Raw genomic sequence first — 20,706 nt, forward strand, 5'->3', positions numbered from 1 at the left:
GACTGGCTCCCTGCTTTGGTCCTCCAGCCCCTTCCCTTTTACTTATTTTGAGATCACCTTGAATTCAGGGATACTCGGTGAAGACTGAAGAATTGGATTTAATTATCCCCATGCCAGCCACAAGATGGCTTTGTGGGCCAGTGAGACCAAACCCTTACCAGCTCAGTTTGCATGGTGTCCTTGAAAAAGGGCCAACTGATTTAAGCTGTTGTTCTCTTAGGCATCAGAGACTTAGTTAAAGACTAACAGGTTATCTCTGACATCCGTGATCTTTGTGCATATCCAGAAGTTCAGTGTCATTTATTTTAATTCGAGGGCCTCATGACCTAATTTCCTAGAGAAATTGTTCTGCCCTCATCAGGGCATCATCCCTCTTCTAAAGAGCAGTGGGGGGACTTCCCTGGTGGTCCAGTGGTTAAGAATCCGCCTTCCAACACAGGGGAGGCAGGTTTGATCCCTGGAACTAAGATCCCACATGCCGCGGGGCAACTAAGCCTGTGCACCACAACTACTGAGCCCACGCACCACAACTAGAGAGCCCACGTGCCACAGCTACAGAGCCCAAGCACTCTGGAGCCCATGCGCCATAACTAGAGAGCCCGAGCGCCACAACTACTGAGCCCATGCACTGGAGCCCACGCACCACAACCAAAGATCCCACGTGTGGCAACTAAGACCTGAGGCAGCCAAAAATAAATTAAATAAATAAATAAATATTTTTTAAAATAAAAATAAAGGACATTGGGCCATGTGCCCAATGGATGTAAGTATCCTGCTTTTTCCAGAAAGGGAGTGATGGAGCCCCTCGTTACCTTGGAAAACTCTGCCTTAGAGTTTGACATCGTGGGAATTTATTTACCCTATTTTTATGAAAGTTGACCTTTAGCTTAGATTTTTGAGTCAAGAGAAATAATGACCATAAATGGAATGTAGTCATTCCACTTCAAACTGAAGTTGGAAACCCACAGTAAATGTGGGGAGGCCTCACCCAGCACCTTCTGCTATTGAAAGAGAAAACGTAAGAGAACAGCTTTATTGGAACAAAAATTGTGGGTTGATCACAGCCCAAGGAGACAAAGTGGGGTTTCCACATTCAGCCCAGCCCATAGAGAATTTAAGGGCTGGGTTCTCATTTCTAAGACGGGGTTTGTGTCTGTAATGAGGCCACTTTCCTTTGAATTGATAGAGCGAGCCATTCAGCTGTTGTTGGGATGCCGGCATGATGCTGAGAGCTTCCTGTTGGCGGAACACAGCGTGGTGGGAGAAATCGAGGATGGCCTGGCCCAGGCCTATGCTGCCTTAGGTAAGGTGTGTCTTCACCTTCCGCTCCAAGGATGAGCCTGCCTTGGGTGTTTGGTCATGATCTTGGCCTCGTCTGGTTGGTTCTCTCTGAGTCTTTCAACTGAGGCTGCTCTCCCTTCCATTTAGCTTTCCTTACCCTGAAAATGTTCATCCACAGTTGACTGTGGTTCTTTTCTGAAACCAGATTTTCCTTTCGTTGAAGGGGACTGGGAGAAGTCAGCCACCCATCTACAGAAGAGTCTCCGAGTGGTTGAGGTTCGCCACGGCCCATCCAGTGTTGAGATGGGCCATGAACTCTTCAAACTGGCCCAAATCTTCTTCAATGGGTAAGTCTTTCTCTTGTTTCCCAGCACTTCACCGGGCCACATACTGTTCTTTTATTAGGCTCTTCTGTGTATTCCTTTTCTTTTCTACAGTGCTTTTAAGCATGTTGACACGTCTTTATTTCCCGTTTAGGAGAGATTCTTCCTTCTGTTTTGCTGACAAACTTGAAACTTTAGAATTTCCTCCTGGGAGATATGGGGAAGCTCTTAGCTCTGAAGGGAGTTTCCCAGGGAGAACTTGCCCAGGCCCCCGCCCCCCGAACCCGCCACCACTACCGTCATAGCGGTTCTTCTCAGCCCCCTCCCCTGCCCCGCCCCCCCACCCCCCCACCCCCCTCGGCAGTTATTCACACCTCCCCCCCTCAGCACTCATTCTCAGCACTCTCAGCTCCAGGGCCTCTTCCTTCCCCCTGGTCCTATTCCTTTTAAAGCAGCTGTAATCAAGCACGAGTCATCTGGCTCCCCCGGGGACATCTGGCAATGTCTGGAGACATTTTTGATTGTCATGACTCAGGGTGGAGGCCAGAGATGCTGTTAAACATCCGACAGGGCACGAGCCAGCCCCCGCACACACACAGCTGAGAATTATCCGGCCCCAAATGTCAACAGTGTCAGGGTTGAGAAACCCAGCTTTAAAGGTTAAAAGGAAAAAAGAGGGTTGATGAGTTGATGCCTCATCCGCTTTTGTAACTGGGATCACTAGGAGGCCCTGCTGTCAGTCTTTCTAGATGGAATATGTCCAACCTTGGTAAAGCTGCTGTGTGGGAAAGTGTTTGAAGCTCGGTCCTAGGGTTAGGAGGTGGGTGGACCTGATACCCAAGACATAGAGGCAGTCCACCCCGTCAGAGAGAGGGAAGGGGCTGCAGAGTCAGGCCATAGGCGGACTCCGTGACTCTAAGGCAGAGACTCCTGAGTAAACCTTGGGGTAAATATCAGATTAGTGCTTTGAGATCTGCCTGTTTCTCAGAATCCTGGAATCTTTATACCTTTTTTTCATAACTTTCATCTCAAACTCTGCCTTTCAGTGTGTTTCTGAGAGTCTTATCTGCCCTTCTAGATTGTAAGATCCTTGAAGACAGAAATGATCTACTTTACATTCTCCACAGGGTATGAGTAGGCCCTCAGTTAATGTTTGCCTGATTGAATGGGTGGATTCACTCCCCTTACCTCCTTTGCTTCAGGTTTGCAATACCCGAAGCTCTGAACACAATACAACAGGCAGAAAAGGTTCTGCTGGTGCACTGTGGCCCTTGGAATGATGAGATCCAGGAGCTACAACAGATGAGATCCTGTTTGTTGGACTTGCTGCCCATCCCTGTGGGACCCAACGAATAGGGTCCCAAGGGGACCTTGACCAACAGGAAAGGAGCCCGTGTGGGAGGAGTTAAAGAGGGTCTATTGCTGCTGAGCTGTCGCCAAACAATACAGGTCTTGCCTGACAGTCACAAGCCTAGTGTATGAGGGGAGGGGAGGGCTTAGAAAGCTTTGCAGTCGGAGACGTGCTCACCTATTTTGATGATGTTTCTTGAAGTAGTTAACTGCTCTGCAACAAAAACTCCTGGTTCCCAGAAAAAACTTAAAACTGGTATCTGGAGGGAGAGCCTAAGCCCTTTAAAAGGATTTTAGCTGATCTGCAGGCATCTGGATGTTAGCCTGGGGTTTTGGCTAGACGCCACCTCACTAAATGATGATAGTCTGTTTCCCTGGAACATTCCTTTGGTTTCTAGTAGTAATGTTGTGTACCACTCCAGTGGGAACTTAAACTCTTAATAGTTGTATTGTAATTGAAAAATAATTATAAGCAAGAAATTAGTGAGGCTCCTTACCTCTGGAGATATAGTTTCATTTATGGTACCTAGCTTCCTTGAATCCTTTGTTAAAACCGGTGGAGTATAAATTGTGAATAGAGAAATAAATATGGGGCCATTTTATTGTTGGGGAATTTCTTCCTAGGATGGCAACTCTAAATTTGTTTTCTACCAGTTTTCGAGTCCTTATTCTGTGGTTTTCATTGTATACTCTAGGCAGACTCACTGACCAAACACTAATAAAATCAAGCTTGTAGCAATGACTTTATAACACATCGTTTCTGAGTTCTGTTTATTAGCAAGCCTGAAAAGAGACCGCTTTTTTCTACGTCCCCAAGCAGGCAAGTGAAATACAGACTGCATAATTACTGAGAAGGGAAAAAAAAACAACAACTTCAGAAGGTGCTGAGGGTGTGGGCATTGCTGCTAGCGGTTTCACACTTAAGAGACAAAAAGTAGTAATGATAGCTGTTGTCTACCTGGATGTATAGCAATAGTCTAAACCCCATCCCAGTCAGAAGGCCGGAACCCTGGGTGCTTTATCATCACTGGGGACCAAGTGGTTCAGATGAGTTGGTGGAAAAGCATACACATTGCTTTGAGAGTTTGCCCACCCCGGCCATGCCCAAGAAGTGCCCAGTGGTTGCCCCGGCATTATAATCAGGAACTGAATAGCCCTGACGCTGCCTGGCAGTAGCTTTGCAGGAAGCTGAGTGTTCAGAACGTGGTTCACACTCAAATACTTGAATGAAGGGCAGGCAGAATCGCCTTTATCTTCCTTTCCACTAACTCACTTTGGCAAGGGCTGTGGCCAGTGAGATGTTTTGGTAGAGCTAACTCTTTCAGGAAGAAAAATTCAGTCTTGACCAATTCTGTAGTTCTTTTCCAAACACTTGGCATGTTTCATGTTCCTGAAAAAGGAGGTTCTGTTGTACTTTGTAAAATAGGCCCCCTTCCTTAAAAAGAATATGTGTAGAATTTTACATAGCAGACCTCATTTTATGTGAACTTGAGAGCTTTCTTTAAATGCTCTATAAAATAAAGAATTATTTCCTGAAGTTACAAACTTCCTCCCTTATCTGTCTGCATGTTATCCTGTGTTGTCAGGTGACATTAGCTTGACTGGGGGATATCCGTGCTTGCATTAAAACCTAAAGTCCAGTGTATTTAAGAGCATGGTCCACTGATTGTGGAGACAGGAAATTCCTTCCCGGGGGATTAGTGACCTAGAGTGTAAACCCCACAGAGCAGAGAATCAATGCAAACTGTAGAATGCAAACTGTAGTTGTTTGCACTACAGTTCTTATCTCACCTGGTGACTTTCTGCAGAGTTTAGTTAGACCCAGGCTATAAATACGGGACCAGCAAATTCCTAAAGGGTTATTTATCTTCATATTAAATTTAACATAGCTCAAAATAGGAGGAGGAACAGGGTAACAAAAGTTAAGGATAAAGCACTTTTATTGCAAAGTATACATTGAAACATAGGGGCAGCCTTCATGTAATATATAATCTGCCATCCCTCTAGCGTTTTCTTCTTCTGGGGTACTTGAACGTGAAATTGGAGTATTAAGTGCCCCTGGGGTCCAGAATTTTGCCTATGAAGAGAAGGGCCCCTGTGTCTGTGTCCCTCAGTACAAAGATGAAAGGTTGGTTAAGGTGATAGTCCAGGGAGAAGGTGAGGTGGGCAGGCTGGAGCCCTGGGCTGGGGGTGGTACCCGCCCCATCTTCATTCCACTCAAAGCCAGTGCGATGTTCCACTTGAGTAAGTTTGATAGGTTTGCCCGTGATCTTGCTAAAGTCTGGTGAATCAAACAAGGACTGCAACTCTGCAGAGATTGAGAGAGATTTCCGTTAAAACCTTGCCTCATCAACACCCCAAGGAAGAGTACAGTCCTGATTCTTAAATTCTGATCCTCAAGAAGGCAAGCAGGCTGGGAGTGGAACACCACTTCTGACCTTCTGTGAGGTATGTAGAGCTCTGGGCTGGTTAAGGGTTAAGTGACTTGCCCAGGAGCACACAGCAAGTGAGGTTAAGATTAGAAACCAGGTCAAGAGACCTATCTTGAGAGGCAGTGTTCTGAGTTGCTGTTACAAGACGTATGCTCTTGGGGCTGAGGAGTGAGTCTGATAAGGAAGGCAGTTCAGGCTTCCTCTCCAGCACTATTAGAATTAAGGAATCATCCCTGGCCTTGGTACAATGCCGTGGAGCCTTTGCGTTCCGCTTAGCAAGGTGGAAGGCTCAAAGACTCTACCCCACCCACCCCAGGAGCAAAGAGTTCTTGCAGAAACATACTCATCTCCTGCACGGACTTTGTGAGTTCGCCTTCATAACTCAGCTTCAGCTTGGGGATGGTCAGGACCGCTTGAACAGTCTTCAGTTCTCGGTCTATGTCGTGAATGAACTCAGAGGTGAGGCTCTCTTCTATAATGGTCAAGTTCTGGGTCACTTTCAGAGGCAGGAAGAAAATGATACTCATGCTCCCGGTCAAGGGCAGCTGGGCAATCTGAAACGACAGGGAGGAAGCACAGGCGTTAGTCCTTTGGAGCCCAGGAGCCTAGAGATAGGCACACCCCTCCAAGCCGCCTTCTCCTCTCCTGTAACCAGGCCCTGCCACGCTTTCCCAGCCCCTCATCTATGTAACAGTTGTCCCTCGAAGCTATTGCTTTCCGACAGCAAGATGTCTACTGATGTTTCTTCAAAAAGTAGGCCATTGTCTTTTCTTACCTGGGCCTAATACCAACTGAAGTTATCTGCTGAAAGAATTTTCTCCTGTGGTTGTAAAGAGCTAGAATTGAATTCCAGGTCTGTGTTTTCTCCCAAGGTTTGTCTGCCAACAGTTACTGATCATCTGTTATGTACAGAGCCCTGGACTAGAAATAGGGACTCCAGGCAGAGCACACAGAAGCAGCAATACAATGGTCCTTTGAGCAGCGGTCCTTAACCTCAGGTCCACAGGACAGATGGCATCAGAGGTCCCAAGAGCCCCTGAAATCATCTACAGAAATGCATACATGGCATTTATCTCCAGTGCTTCAGGTGTTTTGTCCGATTTCCAAAGAAAGAGGAACTACTGACTTCGAATGTTCAAAAGTCAGGTATGAAAGACTTAGAATGCCAGCGGTTTGGAGTTTGTGACAATTTTTGAAAGTTTAACTTTGACTTCTAGAAATACAAGTTCTCCCCCCAAAAAAAGAGAAAAAGAAGGAAAGAAAAGACAAGAATTAACACCAGCATTTGAGTGCCCAATCTTTTTTTTTAATTTTTTAATTTCATGCTTATTAACATTTTTTCAGATTTATTCAGACGTATAGTATACGTTGATCATGACACTCCCCTGCATACTTTTTTTTGGGCTGCACAGCATGTGGGATCTTAGTTCCCTAAACCCACATCCCCTGCATTGGAAGCGCAGAGTCTTAACCGCTGGACCAGCAGGGAAGTATCTTGAGGGCCCATTTCACATTACCTTATCAACCCTTACAGGAAACCCTGAGTGAGAGGAGAAGCTTAGATAACTATGCCCCTTTATTTTGAGGAAAAAAGCCTCAGAGAAACTATTAACTTACTGAAAGTCACACAGCAAGTAAAATTTAGACAGCTGTCATCTCAAAAATCATTCTAGGGCTTCCCTGGTGGCGCAGTGGTTGAGAGTCCGCCTGCCGATGCAGGGGATATGGGTTCGTGCCCTGGTCCGGGAGGATCCCACATGCCGCGGAGCGGCTGGGCCCATGAGCCATGGCCGCTGAGCCTGCGCGTCTGGATCCTGTGCTCCGCAACAGGAGAGGCCACAACAGTGAGAAGCCCGCGTACCACACACACACACACAAAAGTCCTTCTATTCCCACTACACCATCCTGCCTGTCCCCGCACCCACTACCCACTCTACCCCTACAGACCTTGCAGTTGAGATCAGAATCGAAGCCGTAGCGTAAAATGGCCTTAGGGTCTGACATCGTGGGGACTTTCACGGTCCTCTCCTCATCCAAGTGGAAATCATTTAGGGAAGTCTTTCTGGAGTCAAACTTTGTTACCCACTGCCCTGGAATGAAACAAATGGAGTGCCCTGAGCCCCAGGAGACCAGAAAGGCATTGGGACCGTGCTGAGGCCAAAGCATATTGCTGAAAATTGCCTGGCTACAGGAATCTTAGTCGTCAGAGGCCCTGATACATCAGGGAATAGCTCTATCTCAGAATGTGCAGTCTGGACCACAAAATTTCTAGGGTCCTGAATACCTTCCATACTTAAACTCAGGAGGAAATAGGTTGATTGTCGGGGTTTATTCAAGTTCTGTGATAGCCTAGGAGAAAGGTAAACTGGTGTACACTTTTACAGTGTTGTGTCCGGAAGACAATCCAGGGAGGCTAGAGCTGGAAGGGACCTCGACATCATGTCATCAACCCTCTCATAGCTGAAAAAGCCCAGAACCCCAGAGAGGTGAAGTGATTGCCAGCGCTCACACAGCAAGCCGATAGTTTAACGTGGCCTTTAACGTGCTGGTCTGTGACAGCTTCTTTCATGTCCTGGAGCTCAGTGCTTCAGGGAGGACTTTTCTCTAGGAGTTTAGGGGTCCACTCTGCCTGATAGACACTTTAAGGGGAGACATATCTTACCCAAGGCTCATATGAATAGGGCTGGCCTCACACTGGGCCCGTGGAATAGACTTGGGCACATCAACACAGCCTAGAAGAATGTTGTTAGAAAACTAACAACGGTTTATCAGCGACCTGCTGTGTGCCCCGGGCATGATGCTAGGGTCCATGTGAAGATGGGAGATGGGGGAAGGGGAAGGGGAAGCTGGGATGAAGTGAGAGAGTGGCATGGACATATATACACTACCAAATGTAAAATAGCTAGTAGGAAGCAGCTGCATAGCACAGGTACATCAGCTCTGTGCTTTGTGACCACCTAGAGGTGTAGGATAGGGAGGGTGGGAGGGAGGGAGACGCAAGAGGGAGGAGATATTGGGGCTATATGTATGTGTATGGCTGATTCACTTTGTTGTAAGGCAGAGACTAACACACCATTGTGAAGCAATTATACTCCAATAAAGATGTTAAAAAAAAAAAATGATGGGAGACGACACAGACAGAGTGTCCCTGAAGTCAGTGTATCGTCCCCAAGTGAGAGATGAGAAAACAGGCCCAAAAAGGCTATGAAGCTTGTGCAGGGCTCTCCAGCCAGTACAGGCAGAGCTGGGCCTGGACCCTCACCTGGCTCCAGCCAGAAATCTACCAGTGCCTGCCCCAAACAGGTGCAAGAGTGGGAGTGCCCCCTTATCTCTGCTAGTCTTTCTCTACGGCCCCTTACACTTTGTAGGCACTTATCCAATGTTTGCCTTGGGTTTGACGACAAGCAGGCAGCCCTCAGGCAGGTGCCTTCCCTGGGTCCTCCTCTGCCTTCTTTGACTTCCCCTCTTTCCTGGCCCCATCTGACACTCATTGTCCGCCCTTGGCCAAAAGCCAGGTGGAGAAGCCCTCACCCTTGAAGTAAGCCACACCAAGAAGGAGAATGCTGATTCCACTGGGCATTTGCCTCGTGGACCTAGCGATTTTCCCTTTCATCCGGGCCTGCACCCAGTTGTTAATCTCCTGAAGGTCCAAGTGAGTGTTGCCGGTCAAGATTCTGGGCCTGGTCCCATACGACTTTTCCAGAGGTGCGACAAAGCTGGCTTTTATCCGCAGCTCTGCGAAGAGACGGGGCAGAGGTTAGCGTGCGCTGAGAGGTAACCCAGCATCCTCTCTGAGAGGTTCTGGTTGACCCTCGGCAGGCCCCGACTTCCTGCCTGGCATCTTCCCGGGACACGCCAGGACTCTGTGCCAGCTTCCCCAGGCACTGGACGGGGAACAACAGACCTCACTCATTACTGTTTCTCTTCACACTACTGCCCTCGCCCGACCCTCCCGCTGCCTCCCTCAGCCCATTTCCTCTTTCTGATCCTCTCTGGGCTCACAGGGCCCCTTCCTGCCCCCCAGGGCCAGGCCTGGCCAGAGCAGACGTGCTCTGGTGGTTAGAAGGAAACCCCCATGTGCAGCACAGAGCCCCACGCGCCTCAGGCATCCCGGGTGACTCACTCCTCTCAAAGACGATACGGGAAGCGCTCTTGAGGTTCTTCTCCGGGGCGGTGACGGAGGCAAGGAGTTCCTTATAGGTGTTGTGAATGTCTGGCTTGCTGATCAGGTCATAGTAGAGAGCCCGGTGAATGCTGGATTCTGTCCGCTGCTCCGCTCCTGCCAGAGGGATGGGCGTGTAAACCTCTGTAACTGCCCACTGGGGCCCAAGTCAGGCCAGCTCCTGGAACGGGGCAGGGACACCGCACCCTAAGTCTTCTCGTCTGCTGGTACTGGGGATGTTCTAGGTGGAAAGGAATCTGAAGGCAATGGAGGAAAAATAGATTTTCCTGGAGGTAGGCTAAAGGCATCAGGCCTAGGGAGATAGAAGGGTGGGAGTGAGGGTTCAAGTCCCTGTGCTTCTCCCATCACAACACTTACCAGACTGTTCTGCAGTTTGCTGTTTATTTGTTTCCCCCGTGAGCTCAGCTGTGTGACCCAAGCGAGGGCACAGACCGTGCCTGTTTGTGTGCAGTTATGTCCCCAGAGCCTAGCCACACCGACGAGGCTGGCACGTAGGAGAAGCTCGCGTAAGGAATGTCAGTAAGTGGTCCCGAGGCCACACACCCGTATCAGCAGTGCCCTGCCCCCCGAGCTCCCACTCTGCACACGCCGGGACCCCCAGGCCCAGCCTCTCGGCACTCTTCACCCTCCCTGAGCGAAGTGTCTCCAGGGCTTAGAGTCAGATATGTGCAGAGGCCGGAGGGCAGCTCTAGGATGCAGGGCTTTCTGCATCCAGGAACTCACCCAGTGAAAGGGCAGAGAGCGCCGTGGCCACGCTGAGCGGAGACAGGAGCACGTTAGCAGCGGGGCTCTCCCTGGATCTCACGCGGTACAAGTCGTAGCCAAAGTTAGAGACGGCGGCCGCCAGCTTGTTCACAGGGACCTTGAAGAAGGGATCCTCCTCCTCCACTGGCAGCCCCGTGGTCTCAGGGGCCAGGGAGCCCTGCATTTGAGCACAAGGACCAGTGCAAATGAGCACGGGATGACTGGTCTCATCGCTTTGTGTGGGACTGTCCTTCTGGTCCCTGAGGGCTGTCCTGCCTGAGGATGGTACGCTTAGCCTAACGTTGGAATGAGTCTGTGCCCCTGCTCCTGTAGGGGCGCTCTGCTGGGGAGAAGTTAGCTGGCCAGCTTTAAGCGCCAGTGACCTGTGAGCCTCGAGCCTGTAACACATTAAAAATAAATAAATAAAAGGAGAGGAGTTCCCCTTCCCAAGAAATTCTGTTCTCAGGCCAGACAGGCTCCCTGTCTGCTTACCCTTGCTCACTGCTCGCAGGTCTCGACCTGGACCCTCCTATCAAACCCTTCCTGTCTTTCATGGCTCTGATTAGATATCACCCCCTCCACCACAGACTTTCCCTGATGGCCCCAATCTGAAGGCACCTTTTGGTTTTCTGACCATTTTTTCAGAGTCAACTACCACTTCTGTGTTAACTGCCTTCCATGTGCCTGCCTCTGTGCTAGTTCTTTTTATTTGACTTACTTCATTTCATACTAGTCAATGTAGATGATACCACCAAAGACCACTATCTCAAAACACTGAGTTCCTTGAAAGCCAGAACTGAGTCTTTCATATTTCCACCCATCCCCAGCACACCTACAGAGTAGGTGTTCAGTAGATAAAAAAATAAGTGACTGTCTGTGATGGCGCTGTAAGGATATTTTTAATCCCATTTTATAGATAAGAAAACAGACTCAAGTAACAGTGACTTGTCCAAGATGATAAAGCTAGTGAGAGGGTGAACCAGAATTCAAACTTGGAACTCAAGACAAAGTCCAGGGACTTCCCTGGTGGCGCAGTGGTTGAGAATCTGCCTGCCAATGCAGGGGACACAGGTTTGAGTCCTGGTCCGGGAAGATCCCACATGCCGCGGAGCAACTAAGCACGTGCACCACAGCTACTGAGCCTGCTCTGTAGAGCCCACGAACCACAACTACTGAGCCCACATGCCACGACTACTGAAGCCCGCGTGCCTAGAGCCTGTGCTCCACAACAAGAGAAGCCACCGAATGAGAAGCCCGCGCACCGCAGCAAAGAGTAGCCCCCGCTCGCCCCAACTAGAGAAAGCCTGCATGCAGCAGTGAAAACCCAAGACAACCAAAAATTAATTAATTAATTTTTTAAAAGACAAGGGACTGGTCCAGAAGTGCCCTGGTCCCTTGTGTGACAGTCACTCCCCCACCCCCACTGTCACATAGCATAGGCTTCTCAGCATCTGCCTTTGCAACCCGACTGTGCTCTCTCTGGACAGGAAAGAGGCCTTTCCACACTCTTACACCTCTGCTGCACCCTGGTCAGGACTGGAACAAATATCCAAGGCCACCACCCACTCAGTGAGACCCACAAGTAATGCAAGGTAATGAGAAAAGGTCTTCACTGAAGGGACAGCCCTGGACTTGTTAGAGCATTTTTGCCTTTCACCTTGTTGGATCTTACGCTTGTCCCCACTCTTGTTCTGTGAAAGGCAGGGTGAGACACTTTATGTTTTGCTGATGGAAAAACCAAGGCCCTGTCTAGACAGAAAGGCCAGAGCCTGGCTTGCAACCTGGGTGTTGTCCTGTCTCCCTTGCTGCCTACTGAGGAGGGGCTGGAATTGCTGATGCCCCGCCAGGCCCCCACCATACACACCCCGCCTCTGACCTCCTCCAGGCCGGGGTTCTGGCAGCTGCCGTGCCCGAGGAGGGCTCCAGTCCAGAGAAGTAGCACAAAGGCCTGCATCCTGGGGCCTGCAAGAAAGCAAAAGAGGTGGCAGGCTGCTTCCCTCTCCCACCACCCTGCAACACCCGGCCACCCTGGGCAGGTAGCAGGGCCTTGGCAGGGCTAGGCACCTTCCCTCCAGCCTCCCCGGGCTGGAAGTGGACCCTCAGCTTGCTGTTCCCTCCCTCTCAGCACCTCCCCAGCCCTCCCCCTGCCTCACAGCCCACGGTCCTATGGCGAGCTTGTGCTTTCATCCATTGTCTGTGCCAGGAGACCCACCTTTGAGCCTAAACTTCCAGGGTAGTGAAGACCCAGCAGTGGGCTCCTCTGTGTGGACATGGGCTTTTCCCTGCGGGCACACTGACCAGCTCTTGATACAGAATTTGGGTCAATGTCTAGTAAAAGCATGGGGGCAGAACCTAGGTCTCAGATGTAGAATCACAGAATATAGAGAATGGGGGCATCTGGTCCAGCCCCTGCTACCCCCAAGTTCTCAAACTCTCTCCTTGAATTCCTCTGCCCTGGAACCTGTGGCCTCATAAGCAACTCGTTCCCTTCTTGGACAGTTCTGTGTCAAAAGCTCTTACTCTCGGGGCTTCCCTGGTGGCGCAGTGGTTGGGACTCCGCCTGCTGATGCAGGGGATGTGGGTTTGTGCCCTGGTTCGGGAGGATCCCACATGCCACAGAGCGGCTGGGCCCGTGAGCCATGGCCGCTGAGCCTGCATGTCCAGAGCCTGTGCTCCGCAACTGGAGACGCCACAACAGTGAGAGGCCCATGTACCACAAAAAAAAAAAAAAAAAAAAAAAAAAGCTCTTACTCTCATGGTTAGGAGTGCTGGGTCTAGTGTCAGACAGCCTGGGTACAAATCTCAATTCTGTATCTTCTTCGTGCGGCTTGCGGGATCTTAGTTCCCCGACAAGGGATCGAACCCGGGCTCCAGCAGTGAAAGTGCGGAGTCCTAACCACTGGACCGCCAGGGAATTCCCCTCAATTCTGTGTCTTAATACCTCTCTAAATCCCAGTGTCTTCTCTTGTAAAATGGAAATCAAATAGTACTTACCTATTGTGATGAGAATTAAATTAGATGATGCCTTCATAGCACTTAGTGAGTGACACCAGAGACAGGTGAGTTCTCCAATGATCCCTGAGTCAAAATGTGTCTCCCTACTCCTGGAACCCCAGGACCCCCCTTCTCCCTGGAGGTAGCCATGTCCTCTTCCCCCCACTAGCTCGGATCTAGCTCTGAAACCTCCAAGAATTCTTTCCTTCAGGTTAAGTAACCCCACTTCTTAGTAAGACCACCCAAGTCCCTTTACCTCCTGAGCAGTAGCCTCTTTGGACAGGACTCTGGTCTGACCCCTGGACCACAAGGGAAAAGGGAACTCTGGGTCTAGGGCTCCCGCATTCCTTGCCCTCCTACATTCATTGCCTCTATGAGCTCACCCCTGGAATCAGGATGCGGAGGTGGGAGGGGATGAAGGCAGCTGGGGGTGTTCATAAACAAGATCTTCTGAGAGGCCTTCTGGTTAGAAAGTGGGACAAGGTCTCAGCAACCAGGACCTCTGCTCTCCCTCCATCCATACTGCCATGTCAAGAACTTATCACCTGGGCTTCCCTGGTGGCGCAGTGGTTGAGAATCCGTCTGCCAATGCAGGGGACACAGGTTCGAGCCCTGGTCCGGGAAGATCCCACATGCCGCGGAGCAACTAAGCCTGTGTGCCACAACTACTGAGCCTGTGCTCTAGAGCCCACAAGCCACAACTACTGAAGCCCGTGTGCCTAGAGCCCATGCTCTGCAACAAGAGAAGCCACTGCAATGGGAAGCCCACACACTGCAGCGAAGAGTAGCTCCGGCTCGCCGCAACTAGAGAAAGCCCGCGCAGCAACGAAGACCCAACGCAGCCAAAAATAAATAAATAAACAAACAAATTTATTTCAAAAAAAGAAGAACTTATCACCTGTCTCCCCTGCCCCTCCCCTCCCCTGCAGCACAAATACACCCTTGTGTGCACAAACACACATAGGCCAAGGGTCTCAAGCTCTTTCTTCCTTTCATATACCCATACACACACACACACACACACACACACATGCTTTCCTGACTTCTCAGAACAAATAGGAAAATTAAGAATGCAGTGTGTGATTTTTGGTCAAAGTCCTTAAAATTAAGTCTAATAAGCCACTGGACAACATTGTAGAGCATGAAAGGACGCAAAAGAAAAGATGGCCTCTGAGTTTGCTCGGCTTAGGGCCGGACGGCCTGTGGGCCCCAGCCCGGCTTTCTCTCTAAACCCTGATCTCGAGCACGTGTCTCTCAGTGAGTTCCACAGACCCTTGTGTTCTCAGCCAGCTGCTCTTCCCCACGGCTGCCCCTGCCACTCAGGGAGAAATCTTCCATTGAGACAACGGGAAAAGCTTTCTGCAGTGCAAGATAGAGCCCTTAAGGCCATCCAGGCTCACAGCTGCTCTCTCCACCCGGCCAGCCCCACCCAGAGCTGGCAGGGGCCTTCCCTGCCTGAGCCTCAGCAGACTGGCTTAGCGGAGACTGGAAATTCAGTGAGATGCAGGGCTAGAGGGAAAGCTGTTAGCTCTAGTTCCTGGGCCAGGGTAGGGAACTGAGATAGGAGGGAGGAGGTGGGAGATGTCATCCTGGCGTGGTGTTTAAGGAAACCAAGTTCAAATGCACTTGAAGATGGATCTTCTCTGTAGGAGTCCCTACAGAGTGTGAGCCCAAACCTCAGGTCATGTGATCACTTGTCACCACGTGAGTGGGCTGAGGACTAAAGATGAGGTGAGCCACCCTGGCAGGGAAAGGCACCTGGGTCCACAGCTGGCCCAGAGCCAGTCTCCAGGACGCATAGTGTTTATGGCCCCTCTTTGAATCCTCCACCTGAAGCCCTGGGGATGAGGGAAGCGGAGAGATGATCGAAAACCCCCTGCAAGGGCAGTGAGAGGGTAGAGAGTAAGGGTCTGCACGGGGGCCCCTCTGAGCACACTCGGTGCCCTGTCCAAGATGACTGTTCCGTGGGCTTGTCCAGGCCTCCATCGCCTGGCCAGGGGCACAGGGACAATGGTGCCATCCTGTCCAAGGGGCAGTGTCCAAGCCAGATTCCTGTCCTACCAGGCGGGGGAGGGCAGGGAGAGGAGGTAGATATCCTCCCAGTTGGGCCAAGCTCAGGCCTGCCTTCCGGCCACATTGCCCAAATCAAGAAACACAAGGAACTGATTTTGTGATCTTGCCTTCAAGCTGGGAGGATAAATTTGAGCCAGTACATGTGTTTCAGATTAAACCCAGCTGTGAGACGAACACCATCCCTCCTCCTCCTCCCAGGACCGCACAGCCTCCAAGCCACATGGCAGTGGACCTCATGGGCAGTTCATGGAAGGGCACCACCCTCTGCCCTGGCTCTGGGAGGGAGATTCTGAGGGGTCCCTCCAGGCCCACCCCACCGTGGTGACCCCATCAGTGCGCAGGCGACTTTTTTTCTGAAGTTTTGGAGCCTGAATGAGCGGGGCCAGGGCGCCTATGAGTGTCACCTCCCCACACCCCAGAAGGACCAGCCTTAGGGACACAATTGCCTGGCCCGCTGCCTGAGGGCTGAACTCTTGGTGGACCCGCCTGGGCCAGACAATGATGGGGTTTCTGGGAAGCCTGAAGTTTTTCTCTGGCCCAGACCCGCTCCTTGCTGTGGCTTGTCCCAGGGAGCACCAAGGGTGCGGGCAGCCCTCCTCTCCAGCTCCGGCCGCTGAGCCCCCAAATCCCATACACCGGCTGGGCTAAATAGCGGTCATTGTTGGTGAGAGGCCAAACCCCCACTGGTCGCCCAGCTTTTACTGGCAGCTGATTTGGCCAAAGAAAAAGGGTGGGCACTGGATAGAAGGACCCAGCTGTCCTCCATCCCAGGCCTGCCCGGAAGCCTCCCCACAGGCCAGCTGCTTGGCAGTGTCGGGAAGTTACCTTTGAAGTCAGCACCAATTGACTCTGAAAAGGCAGCGGGGAGCTGAGCCCAAGCCATGGCCGGGCTGCAGGATGGGCTGCTTCCCTGACTGCCCCAGTGGAGGTACAGCTCCCCGACAGCCTCCTTCCCCCAAGGCTGCAGAGCCCCCTGAAGTGATGCTCAGACCTGACCCAGCAGCCAAGCTCTCTGCTTCTTCCCCGCCACCACCCCCCTCCATTGTTTCCCACCCATTTCATTCAGGAGTCTTTCCGGCCTCTTCTCCTAGTGGTGCAGTAGGGTTGGGGGATAAGTGGGCTCTGGCCCCCAACTCCCTCTGCCCTCTCTAACCTACTCACCCTGGTGCCCAAGCTGCAGGAACTAATGTCTCCCCACCTCCTCTCCCTTACACCCCTCTTTTCTGCTCCCTGAAGTACCCTGCTTCACCCCCGTCCCTCCAGCCCAGAGGAGCCTCCCGTCTTCCCCAGACACACATGCAGACCAGACAGGGAGCTCTTTACCTGTGAGTGCGCCGCAGCTCCGCGCCCCAGCCTAGGTCTGCACACTGAGGGGCTGCTGTTAAGCCCCAGAGCTTCTTCTGCTGCCTCCTAATCCAGCGTCCAGCAGGCTTCAGATTACAGCTACTCCTTTCTTAAAGCGACCTGCACTCAATTTGGAGTCTGTGATTGCATCATTGTCCGGTGTTCACTTTAACCCGCTGGTGCCCTTCCACCACACACCCCCAGACAGACACAGTCACACACCCTACTGCTCCACCAGAACTTCTTTGGGGTCCTGGCCTTCCCACCCGACCGGGCAGCCTGGCCCGCCTGGGTGGGAGCCAGGACTGAGGAAGAGTCTCGCAAGAGGAGGCCCAGGAGGAGGCCAGAATAGAGGAAACAGTGGCCCAGAACTGGGACTCTGGGTTTTTCCTGGTCCTTGGTTCTGGCACTCGGATTTGGGGCAAGACATCACTCATGGCTCCTACCTTTCCTCAGCTGGAAAACGAGGGGTTGGTACGGGGATGTCTGTGTGCTTTTTTAGCCCTGAAATGCTCTGATTTCTGAAGATCAGAAAAGGCAGTGGGGACATATCTGAGCAGAGGAAGAATGAGATGAACTGTAAACATTAGTCCTGAGAGGAGGCTGAGCGTGTGTGCCTGCCACCCACCTGGGCACCGCGGAGATCACCTGGGAGGAGACCACCGAGGCCTTGCTCACCTTGGGGCGTTTAGGAACTTGCAATGCAGTTGTGAAACTAAAACACTGACATGGGAAGTAATTGGAGAATGTACCAAAACGTTTTCTAGGCATGTGTGGATCCTGGTCAGAAGCCCAGTGGTCATTCAGACAAGGAGGGATCAGAAAAGGAAGGGAGAGGGGCTTCCCTGGTGTCACAGTGGTTGAGAGTCCCCCTGCCGATACAGGAGACACGGGTTCGTGCCCCGGTCCGGGAAGATCCCACGTGCTGCAGAGCGGCTGAAGATCCCACGTGCTGCAGAGCGGCTGGGCTCGTGTGCCGTGGCCACTGAGCCTGCACGTCCGGAGCCTGTGCTCCGCAACGGGAGAGGCCACAACAGTGAGAGGCCCGCGTACTGCAAAAAAAAAAAAAAAAAAGAAGAAGAAGAAAAAAGAGAAAAGGAAGGGAGAGCCTCTGGGATATTTAGAGGAAGAGAAAATTTAGGGGAACTTCACCTCCTGTGAGGCTTCAGGGTGCAGAGCTAGGGCCCCTGGAAATTTCCAGTGAACCAGATTCAGCTTTATATAAGGAAGAGTGTATCAACAGTCTAGAGTTCATCCCTGGCGGTCCAGTGATTAGAACTCTATGTTTCCACTGCACGGGGTCCGGGTTCGATCCCTGGTCAGGAAACTAGGATCCCACAGGCTGCGTGGTGCAGCCAAAAAAAAAAAGAGTTCAATCATTTCTTTTTTTAAATTAATTAATTAGGCTGCACCAGGTCTTAGTTGTGACATGAGGGATCTTGCTGCCTGCGGGATCTTTAGTTACAGCATGCAGGCTCCTAGTTGCGGTATGTGGGATCTAGTTCCCTGACCAGGGATCGAACCCAGGCCCCCTACATTGGGAGCTCAGAGTCTTAGCCACTGGACCACCTGGGAAGTCTCCAGAGTTCAATCCATTCAACCAAAAATTGAGGACCTCTACTCAAAGCACTTACTAGGTACACAGAGAAGGAGTACATAGATGACTAAGACTCAGTGCCCACCCTTCAGAAGCTCACTGGCTAATAACAGGATGATGTGAGGACAGATCGTATAATTCAGCACATTCTGTGATAGCAGTCTCTACAGCCATGTCATCCAATATGATAGCCACTAACCACATGTGGCCATGGAGCAACTGAAATGTGGCCAGTCTGAGTTGTGGTCTGCTATAAGTATAAAGTACACACTAGATTTTGAATATTTAGTATGAAAAAGAATGTGAACTATCTCAATAATTTTGACCCTGATTACATATATTAGGTTAAATAAATATATTGTTAAAATTAATTTCACCTATTTCTTTTTTAATGTGGCTGCTAGGAAATCTTAAATTACATATGCAGTTTGCATTGTATTTCTACTGAACAGCACTGCTCTATAGGGTATCATGGCAGCACAGCTGGAATATATGAATCTAAGCTGAGTCTTGAATAAGAATGAGCTAAGCATAGAAAGGTGGGAAGGCGTGACTATCCTGTGGACAATTTAAAACTGGATCCCTTTCTCACACCATGCACAAAGTTTAACTGTAGGTGCATTCGAGGTTTAAATGTTTCTGAAAAACAACTTCTGTTTTTGCAGAACCTTTTTTTTAACATTTTAATTTTTTAATTTTTTTTATTCAAGTATAGTTGATTTACAATGTTGTGTTAGTTTCTGCTGTACAGCAAAGTACATCAGTTATACATATACATACATCCACTTTTTTGAGATTCTTTTCCCATATAGGTCATTACAGAGTACTGAATAGAGTTCCCTGTGCTATACAGTAGGTCCTTATTTGTTATCTATTTTATATATGGTAGTGTGTATATGTCAATCCCAATCTCCCAATTTATCCCTCACCCCCTTTCCCCCCTGGTAACCATAAGATTGTTTTCTACATCTGTGACTCTATTTCTGTTTTGTAAATAAGTTCATTTGTACCACTTTTTTAGATTCCACATATAAGCGATATCATATGATATTTGTCTTTGTCTGACTTACTTCACTCAGTATGACAATCTCTAGGTCCATCCATGTTGCTGCAAATGGCATTATTTCATTCTTTTTTTATGGCTGAGTAATATTCCATTGCATATATGTACCACATCTTCTTTATTCATTCCTCTGTCGATAGACATTTAGGTTGCTTCCGTGTCCTGGCTATGGTAAATAGTGCTGCAATGAATATTGGAATAATAATTATTCTATATATAATAATAATTATTATAATAATAATTCTGTTCGAATTATGGTTTTCTCTGGATATATGCCCAGGAGTGGGGTTGCTGGATCATACAGTAGCTCTATTTTTAGTTTTTTAAGGAACCTCCATACTGTTCTCCATAGTAGCTGTACCAGTTTACATTCCCACCAACAGTGTAGGTTCCCTGCAGAACATTTTTAATGACTTTTTTTTTTTTGCGGTACGCGGGCCTCTCACTGTCGTGGCCTCTCCTGTTGTGGAGCACAGGCTCCGGACGCGCAGGCTCAGCGGCCATGGCTCACGGGCCCAGCTGCTCCGCGGCAAGTGGGATCTTCCCGGACCGGGGCACGAACCCACATCCCCTGCATCGGCAGGCGGACTCTCAACCACTGCGCCACCAGGGAAGCCCCTTTAATGACTTTTTATTTAAATTATTCACTTATTTTTGAATAGTTATTTTTTTAATATGGTTCAAAACTCAAAAGCAACTAAAGATATACAGTGAATGACTCCTTTTCACTCTGATCTCCAGTCACCTGATTCCACTCCCTGGAGACAGCTGATGTTAATCTCTTTCATATGTATCCTTTCAGAGATAATTTTAATTGCTTAAAAAACAAATGTAAACACAGATACACAACAGGAAAAAATGTAAATATTTTAGAAAAATGTATAGATGGATTTCTCTGTGATCTCTCAGTAGGAAAGTTTTTTTAGACAAGACACCAAAGAAAGCACAAATTATAAAAGATTGATAAATTTGGCACTAAAATCAAAAACTTGTTTTCATGAACAGATACCATAAAACAAAATGAAAAGACAAGCCTCACACTAAGAGAAAATATTTGTAACACAGATAACTGACAAAAAAAGATTACTAACTATAATACAGAAAGAACTACAAATCAATTTTAAAAAAAAAGAAAGAAGAAAACAATGCAGCAGAAAAATAGGCCCAGGTAATTCACAGATGAAGACTCCTGAGTGGCCAATAAATTTACAAAAAGATGTTTTTCACCCGTAATCAGGGGAATGCAGATTAAATACTTTGATAAGTGTATTTCACACTCATCAGATGGGCGAAATTGAAACACCTGACAATACCAAGTATTG

General features: G+C 49.5%; 2 protein-coding genes across 7 annotated transcripts in view; one reads left to right on the forward strand and one right to left on the reverse strand.

The window, feature by feature from the left end:
* SMYD4 (SET and MYND domain containing 4) overlaps positions 1–3,709 on the forward strand; it is a 40,189-nt gene extending 36,480 nt beyond the window's left edge. For 4 of the 5 annotated variants that reach the window (XM_060080924.1, XM_060080923.1, XM_060080927.1 and 1 more), the window contains 3 exons: positions 1,187–1,303; positions 1,487–1,628; positions 2,807–3,709. In XM_060080924.1, the coding sequence (XP_059936907.1) occupies positions 1,187–1,303; positions 1,487–1,628; positions 2,807–2,960 (413 nt within the window). In that variant the 3' untranslated portion in view covers positions 2,961–3,709. The remainder of the gene's footprint in view (positions 1–1,186; positions 1,304–1,486; positions 1,629–2,806) is intronic. The other variant, XM_060080925.1, reaches the window with a different exon arrangement.
* Positions 3,710–4,876: 1,167 nt separating this feature from the next.
* On the reverse strand, positions 4,877–16,843 carry SERPINF1 (serpin family F member 1). 2 transcript variants are annotated; one of them, XM_060081658.1, is made up of 8 exons: positions 16,704–16,843; positions 12,190–12,275; positions 10,293–10,491; positions 9,510–9,665; positions 8,918–9,121; positions 7,334–7,476; positions 5,730–5,940; positions 4,877–5,262 (listed from the first exon to the last, which is right to left on the reverse strand). In XM_060081658.1, the coding sequence occupies exons 2-8, from the start codon at positions 12,265–12,267 to the stop codon at positions 5,003–5,005; spliced, it is 1,251 nt and encodes a 416-aa protein (XP_059937641.1). In that variant the 5' UTR covers positions 12,268–12,275; positions 16,704–16,843; the 3' UTR covers positions 4,877–5,002. The 2 variants fall into 2 exon arrangements, with proteins under 2 accessions (XP_059937641.1, XP_059937640.1); XM_060081657.1 differs by having other exon boundaries at positions 12,178–12,275.
* Positions 16,844–20,706: the final 3,863 nt, after the last annotated feature.

Source organism: Mesoplodon densirostris, chromosome 18 (genome assembly GCF_025265405.1).
Source record: "Mesoplodon densirostris isolate mMesDen1 chromosome 18, mMesDen1 primary haplotype, whole genome shotgun sequence".
Classification (NCBI taxonomy): Eukaryota; Metazoa; Chordata; class Mammalia; order Artiodactyla; family Ziphiidae; genus Mesoplodon; species Mesoplodon densirostris.